Raw genomic sequence first — 9,133 nt, forward strand, 5'->3', positions numbered from 1 at the left:
AAAATGAGAAATCAAATAGATAGTAATGAAATTTCGTAAATCATTAAAAATATCGTTTTTTAAGCAGTAGGCATGTTTACCTTTCTATAAATATAGAAGCGTATGTACATTGAAGTCAATTAGTACAATTAGCCTAAACGAATATGTAATAAAATAGCAGTACCACGTAATGGAAAGGTAATGGAAAGTGGGATAAATTAGTAAAGTTGTTCTAATTTCAATTTACTGTAAGCATTTTTGAAAAAAATCTGAAGTACAGGAATATCTATCACTTTATTTGAAATCCTATAAGAAAATTAGGTACCTACTAATGATATTTCAATATTGAAACGGTGACATTTTATGTCAGAGTTTTATACACATCAAAAACTTGTATTTTGATTACTTTTCAAGTAAAAGCGCCTTACAATTAAAAACAATATAATTTTCTAATTTAATTTTTGCATTTTTTTTCAAGAATATAGTTAACATTTTACCCGACTCTTTAAATTATTTAGGTTCGCACCAACTTTCGACCTAAACTGGTTAATTTTTTATATACAGAATTCAAATTTTGTTTGTAAAATATATCTAATATTTGTGCAAATATCTCTGAAGATATTTAATGTGATGAAACTTCAGCAAGTGACATAAGGGGTAACGCCACTCTAGAGGCAAGAGCTGTCAGGAGTATCGTTTGAATAAATTTTCATTTGTTTATTTTCATAGGGCATAGCCTGCCTCGTTATACGAACAATAATGTTTATAAATACTCAGATATTTCAAAATAATGCAAGTACTTTCTAAGGACAATTTAATTTTGACTTGGACTATGTCAATGTTATTTAGAGAACTAAATAAAGGATGATGTACTACCACACCTTCACTATTTTAGCAATAACTAAAACGAAAATAGATAACGACCTCCGGTTTGTGTATTTGTTTTCCTTAACCTATCAAGCCATGAAAAAAATCTATATCATTGCAATTAATTTTTTTAGTAAACGGAGACAATTACAAAATTTTTCTGATAAGAATCGTCTACCGTTGGGCAGGAAAATAATATTTTTATACCCATGTATAAAAATACATTTTATTAATAGTACTTTAAAATGAGCCGTCTTTTCTTGAAATCGATTAAGGGCCCCATGTTCTTTAAATAGTGTTTTCCGCAAAGACAAACAATTTCAATCATTTAATAACTGAATAATCTGAAGCTTATCAAATAATAGGAATGTTATGTCATGCCATCTGGTAATTTTCAAAGACGCCGCAGTAAAACGAATAAACAGGTGCAAAAAACGATCAAACCATCAAGGTTTTAGGTACTGAAATCTACGAAAATACTAACTTTTTTATATATAATTCCACATGTAAATATTCTTATAACATTTACTTGCTTAGTCCTACATATAAAATTGTTTACTTTTATTTATAAGTACGTGAAAATAATTCTTAAAATGTGGGGTTAGAATAACAGCAAACGCATGTTTTACAAACGCTTTTTTTTAGTTATTATTTTATTTGAGTAAATTTAAATGGTAACAATGAATAAACAAAACATCAAGGATTTTATTTTTGTGCTTACTTTTGTTCTACACGTTTTACTTTTAAAGATTTCAGTACCTAAAAACGCCAGAAATTTCACTATTTCTCGGCCAGGAATATGGCCACCTTAAGGCATTTAGAAGTTATGACAATTTAAAAATTTCCGAGATGGCGTCCTTTATACTGAAGTTGTTATGGTAATAACAAAAAAAAAGTTCAAACAAAACTTGTGAAGGCTTTAACAGTGTATCTAAAAGGCGTATTTTCAACTTAGGTTATATAACCGAAATTTCGCAATTTTCTGTGCTTTTATTAAAATACTTGCACTATTTATTTTTAAGTTTACCCTCCTGGAGTAAACTTTTATGAAAAATCCTGAAATACATCAACTTTAGAATTTGATTTTTTTTACAATAAAATTATTTTTGTAAATATTTGATTTTCACTACAATTTTTGTCGAGCAAATATTTGAAAAAGAATAATTTTTACCTTTATAAAACCTGGGGTTCGAAATACTGTATAGAAATTGTATAGAAACAGTGATTTCTTGAATAAACTGTTTTTGGGAGTAAACTTTAGGGGTGCTTTTTACCCCCTTACAATATGGTGAAACCTCAATCAAATCGGTGACTGACACTTGGATAAACTTCCTTGTTAGTAAAGTCACCACTCCAAATTTCATCACTTTATATGACAAATATCTTCAGAGATGTTTGCGTAAATGTTATATTCTTTAAAAAAAATAGTACCGTGTATTTTGGAAATTAAGCCGTTTACTACATAGGTACGTTTATACGAATTTTTCTTCGTAAAATTATCCAATATAATATATAATATGTGAAATGATCTTACCTTGATCCGGGTCTGAATTTTTCGTCGTACCACAGGCACATATGGAAAATAGTAGCCATGTATCTCTTATATGCTGACATTTCCGTACTTGACATATTGGTCATAACTAGTATATTTACAGATGAAGGTAACGTTAAAAGTGCTATCAGTCCTAGAAATTTACTTAAGAATAAACCGAATATATTCCTGTAAAAAAATTCTTGACCCCTAAAAAGAGCAAATAAAATTATTGTCAGGAGATATATTGTATTATATTGAAAAATTTGCTAGTACCTAATCTCAAAAAAAAAATCTTACTTTTTGAACAATTGTTCATCATAGTATGGTGGTAACTTTAAATTGTTATTGAAAGCATCTGAAGTTTCATCACAGGGTACTTTGCTTCCTTCATTCAAGAGATTTTCCACAAACTGTTCTGCTGAAAAATCTGAAAAGCACATATAGGTATTACTAAATATTATGATTATTGTTAGTTAAGCAAAATTAATCATTGCATAATAATACACATAATTTAAATTTTTAAGATTTTTAAATTTAACCTTTTTTAAGTCTGAATATTACTCATATTATACGAAACGTAAACATAAATTTCACATTTACAGGATAATGACATACACCATAGTGACCTTGAACTTAATATAAACATCCAAGAGCTACAATAAACAATATTAAATGCTTTCTCCTGCTTCCACATGACTAGCGGCGCTAATCCTATTCTACTATATTTATCATTTGTTAAACGCCAGTGGCCATATAATGAATTAAACTATGATTGTTACGTACTTAGATAAAAAGAAAAATATTGTAATAAGCGTTTCTTCAGGGTCTTCATTTTAAATTAGTTATTATGAGTGTAAATATTGTTAAATACCGGTAGATTGTTATAACATCTTATTGCTAAAAAGCGGTATTACTAAATTGAATACTTGTGATGGTGAAATATTTTTATTGAATTAGTTTACAGTTTCATTAGGAAACTGATTAGGATTATCACCTTTACCTTAAGAAATAAAAGATATAATACGCGTACCTAGTACTTTGTTATTTCCTAACAGGTTTAACATCTAAGAACACTGTTGCTTAATTTTGCATCAATAATGACCTTAAGATGCCCGTGATCAGGGTTACATTGGTTTGTTTTTAATTTTATTTCTATATCAAGGTGGCTAAGTTGGTGATAAAAAAATACAAACGAGTCTACAAGGTTTGTCTGTTATAACATAAAAATGTTAATTTCAAGTTTACAAAAAAATGTTAATATAAAAGTTACAGATACTTTTTCAAGAAAAACCTGCAGCATAAAATGAATTGCTTTTGAATGATAACAAAGCAAAAATGAAGGTAAGTTTTACATACTAAAGTACCTAAAATATAGTACATATATGAATAATACAGGGTAATTCACAACTTATCCAAAAAAATCAATATCGTAAAAAAATATGTAAAATCCTTATAGCTCCCGAAAAAATATTGAAGTTGTAGTATTTTCAACCCTTAAATCGCTGGATTACTGCACAATAGCTGTTGTAACATCAGGTATGTCAAATTATTTTATTAATTATAACCACAAATTAATTTTATTAATGAATAATATCAATAGCGGCAAAAACTGTTGAATTTGCTTATACAAAATTTAATTTATTTCTTTCCCTGACAAAGAAATTCTTTCAATTTTTTTGTCCGTTCATTTTTTATTACGCTTTGCCGCCGTGCCGGTCGCCGATTGCACTCTTTGCCTTGCGCAAGGTCAGGTTTTACAGTGGACCAGTTTCCAGTGCCGTGCAGAAGTGTATTTTAAATCATTTTCGAACTGCCCGTTCTGATTTTTTTTTACAAAATTGTATTTGTAAGAGTCCCCTTTAATTTCATAAATGTTTTTAATAAGTTCTGAAACACCCTGTATGCACGCATAACATTCAGTTTATTCATGTAACTTTGAGGAGGTTTTTTTCTTAAATTATGTTAAAATTGGCTAAAGATAAAGATAAAAAACTCTTGAATTGCCAATAGTGTAATCAAAATGTTTAGATTGTCAAATTAATATTGCTACGTAATTGCATCTTGAAGAGAATTAATCTCTGAAAATTGCCTCAAATTGTTAGCATACCGAAGACAGTTAGGTACTAGGTCATCTAAAAAACATGTTATAATTCCTAGACAGAAACCTTGTAGGATACAGGATGTAGCAACATATTCCGCTGACTTAGAACTACCGATTGTAAAGGGCAAGAAAGGTAAAATATTAATAGAGTAAGAAAAATGTTAGATACGCCAATCGTATCTAGTTTATTAAATGCTTTACTGAAATCGGTATAGGAGATATCAACGGGATTGTCGGCATCTAATGCAACACGTAGATGTTGAGTCAGGTATAGAAAATTAGTTGTCTGGATCTGCCTTTCGTGACCATGTTGAACTGCAGTAAGTTTTCGATGAATTTCACTATAAATTATGTCATGTCAATAAAAATCAAGTAGCGGTATAGCAATTAGCCGAACTGATTAAATGTGAAACATACTGTATATATAACTTATTTTAAATCTTGCAGTTAGACGTGAGAAAGTTTAAATTATCGTATTATTTAACCTATACAATACATTTTGTCGTTAAGAGGAATGTTGACTCTCACTGGCTGTTTGGAAAACAGTTGAAACGAGATTATTTCAAGTATCATTAAGAGCCAACTTTTACCTTTTAAAGCCTTCATTGACAAAACAAATTCAAACAATGTTACAGACATAAACAGTAAAGAAAATAATTGAATAATTAGAAAAGGACTGTACGAATATACATATGTTGCTTCGTGATATTTTAGAATGGATGGTCAAACTAGGATCACATTCAAAAATACAATCATGAGAAAAGGCATGATGACAGATTTTGAAAAACTGTTCTATGATATTCGGAAGTATTTATTATTTCCAAAAAATATATTACTTCTGTAGAAAATAAAAGGTTTAGTAGAAAAATGTCGCCATTTTAATTTTAAATCTAAACTCACGCAAAAACGGTCGCAGGTGTCATGGCGTCTACATGACGTCATATCTATGTTTGTCAACAGTAAACATAAGTTGCTAATATTTTGTGTTGCAAGATTCATTAGTTAAATTTATTTATAAAAATACAAAGTTACCATAGTAGTATATGCATTTTATTTACCCTCAAATTGTACGTTTGTATAATAATGGATACACATTATCTTTCCATGAAGAGACTAAAATATTAAGAAAATCTGATACATCGTTGTCATCAAATGTAACATTAATTATTTCAATTTTTTTATTTGTACAATAGTTGCAAAGAATTACACCGAAATAGCCCTTTTGAAGTCATGTTAAATACATTTAAGCTGCCATCTGCACATAAAACTTCTGGGTCGGTTTTGCTTTTTCCACATAATGTTTAAAGGTCTTCACTTAATTTCAATAATACTGTTTTCACAGATTGCATCAGGCGATCCTGTTATCATGGGATAGTTTTTGCAACACACACAACACCACATTTTTTAATTTTCTCCCCAGTCTTTTTCCTCACTTCATCCTACAACATTCTATCGCGTTTCATGACCAATACGTCTGGGATTTTTCCTCCCATTATTAACGTGATCAGAGTTGCATCATTGGTTTTGCACCGACTAAATTCAAACGCTCGTGAGGCTGTCACTCTGCCATATCTTAACTCATGCCAAAAACAACTTTGATGTTGGTCTCGTCTCTTCTTAAACTTTCATGTCATCTTCTTCAGTCGATACGAGTATTTTCAAAAATGTGTCGCAGGACTGTTCTTTGTATTTCAGCGCCAATTTATGTAGGTATGGATAAACTTTTGATCACAAACAGTCTTTTTGATATTTTATTAACTCGCAGTTGTTGAGTTTTATTTTCTTTCCTTCTTATAGAAACTTTTCAAGTACCTAACGTTCCCTGATTATGGTTTTGGTAACACAAAACTAAGCAACTGATAGTTGGGAAACACAAAATATTTAAACGAAGATAAATACTGCGGATATTGTCGAAGTACAAATGACACAAAATGACATTTACATAAATGTGACGTAATTCTCTCTGATTGGTGTTCAACCTATCATGGCGGTTTGCTGTGTTATCAAAAATATTATCAATCCCGCTCATAATATAAAAATAAATACGTTTTTTATAATCAATTAATCATATTTTATTAGATAAATTCATAATATTAGCGATTCTTGGTTACGTCATCGTGCCTAATGTAGATAAGATTTTGTAGGAAATACTTCAGTATTAAATTGATGAATTTCATATCAAAATACTCGAATTGGATTAGGTAGAAAAGAAGTGTTAATAATTTAATTTTTGTAATAGTATTATTTAACGAAAATATTTTTGATATTTGATATTTCATACTATGGTTATAAATTTGAAATTATACATGAAGTATGGTCGATGGTAAATAATAATCAGATTAATCTTAATTTCCCAGATGAATTTCGCAATGCTACCAGTTTCAACAATTATTATTTTTTTGATTCTACATCTAATTTAAATGCCAATTACTACATATTTTATAACTGTTTCAGACGATTTATAGCTTATCATGGTCACAAGAATAATTAATTACTAAACAGAAACTTAACAGGATGGAGCCATTTCGGACAAAATGTTTTAAGCATATTTAATATAGGCATTAGTACCGTTAATACATGCTGTAAAACTTCCTTAGAAATAGAACATTTACGCCTTCAATGGAGAATTTCATGTGAAAAGCTAACCTCAAAGAACACATCCTAAACAGTACAGAAATCTTCCTCCAATTAATACTATGCTTACAACATACAAATACAACCAAAAATTACGAAATTGAAAAGATTTAGTACTTTAACGTTGTTAACTAAAGTGACTGATGAAATCTTGAAGGCTACTGATAATTCTTGTATTTGTTTTTCTCTTCGAAAGAGATATACTTTCTTCTACCGTTGAACATTTCAAGAAGCACGTATTTTAAATAGTATGATACATTTAACGTTTACTTCTGTATTGATATTTATGTCAACTCTGTAAAATTATGTATTTCTATTCAAAGAAGTTTAAATCTTTTGCAGAATTTCAGGGCTCATTCAATCAGGGCTGATTAGTTTTGTTTAATGGTTCAATGATTTCCGGCTAGTTGCCACGTCGTCGATTTACAACTCAACGATATGTTAACGACACCATCATCTGGCCCCACGGACGCAACACCGTAGCAGATTTCCTGTATCACATCAGTGGGATACATCCAGATATCCAGTTTACCATGCAAACAGAGAAAATGCCGCCCTTCCCTTTTTGCATGTTTTGGTTGAGAGAAAATCAAGTATATAGGAAGCCAACTCACACAGACAGATATCTGAATAAGGAGTCCCACCACCACCCAGCCCAGAAAAAGGGGATCATAAATACCTTGATTCATCGAGCGCGGATCACCAGCGAGCCAAGACATTTAGCCGAGGAACTAGAATACATACGCACCGCACTGAGAGGGAATGGCACGGCGAGAAATATCGAGCGAGCTATCAGGAGGAGACATCGACGCTTTAGTACGAAAACATGCTATCTCAGATTTCGGTTGGAAAACATGCTAAGTATCTCAAATTTCAGTTGTAAAACATGGTATCTCAAATTAAGTTTGGAAAACATGCTAACTCAGACCTTTAGGTAAAAACATGCTACCTCACTATCAAAATTGTTAATTACAAAAATAGAATATTATGCAGAATGCTGCAACACGTACATTACTCGACGTTTTTTGAAATAACAAATTATAAAAAAATAGTGTATACCTTAATATACAAAAATAATGTTATTACTAAAAATTATTCAATTTTTTTCATACAAATTTGCTTTGATATCAAAAGTAATAGCGTACTCTTATCTAATTTATAGTCGCTACTCTTGATACACTTAATTTTTATACAATAAAAAGAAATAAAAAGTGGACCAGGCTAGGCCACAAACTCCGGGTCCGAATCTTTCTTACTGCACCTCAATAAAAACAAATGGCTTCATAAGGGTACGGTAGTCGCGTGCTTGCATAGACTATGAAAATTAAATGCATCAAACTTGTATGAAAAAAATCGAACAATTTTTAGTAATAACAAACATTTTTATTTTATTTTGTTATTTCAAAAAATGTCGAGTACGTGTTGCAGCATACTGCATATTATTCTATTTTTTTAATTAACAATTTTGTCGTTTATAACAGTGTAACTTAACAAAATTAATTGAAAAAAGTTGAATAAAAAAAATAAAATAAACAGTGTACCTGAACATAAACATTCCTTACTTTTTAAAATAGTACATTATACTAACGAGCGTTCAAATAAAAACGTGGTCGAAGTTGGCTCTGACACATTGGACGTAGGGAGTAGCTTATAGCGACCAACTTAACCTCATTTCTCAACGAGCTGTATAGCAGCTGTCAGTTTCAATAACGTTAATGACTATATAACTTTATTTTAAAGAATAATCGTGATAACAATAACAAACAATTAAAGGAGCTGCGGAAAGTGTCCCCCTCCTTGTTATAACAATAAATTAAAGCAGCTGCTGAAAGTGTCCCCCTCCTTGTTCCAAGCACTTTTCACACCTGTTCCTCAAAGAATTAAAGACATTTTCTAAGATGCTCGGGGTATTGTTAATTTCACGAATCTTGTCTATAAGTCGAGCCTGCAGATGGTTTAAATCAGGAATAGGCAGTTCAAAAATAGTGTTTTTAAGGTAAGGCCACAAAAAGAAATCA

At 30.5% G+C, this 9,133-nt stretch overlaps 1 protein-coding gene across 2 annotated transcripts in view; it reads right to left on the bottom strand.

The window, feature by feature from the left end:
* LOC108905467 overlaps positions 1 to 9,133 on the bottom strand; it is a 36,156-nt gene that overhangs the window by 12,652 nt on the left and 14,371 nt on the right. The window contains exons 1-3 of one of the 2 annotated variants that reach the window (XM_018708337.2): positions 7,795 to 7,897; positions 2,678 to 2,807; positions 2,381 to 2,587 (exon numbers count right to left, since the gene is read on the bottom strand). In XM_018708337.2, coding sequence (XP_018563853.1) covers positions 2,381 to 2,587; positions 2,678 to 2,807; positions 7,795 to 7,834 — 377 coding nt within the window. In that variant the 5' untranslated portion in view covers positions 7,835 to 7,897. Of the gene's footprint in view, positions 1 to 2,380; positions 2,588 to 2,677; positions 2,808 to 7,794; positions 7,898 to 9,133 lie in introns of those variants that run through there. The other variant, XM_018708336.1, reaches the window with a different exon arrangement.

The sequence above is a fragment of the Anoplophora glabripennis genome, unplaced genomic scaffold (assembly GCF_000390285.2).
Source record: "Anoplophora glabripennis isolate ALB-LARVAE unplaced genomic scaffold, Agla_2.0 scaffold267, whole genome shotgun sequence".
Lineage (NCBI taxonomy): Eukaryota > Metazoa > Arthropoda > Insecta > Coleoptera > Cerambycidae > Anoplophora > Anoplophora glabripennis.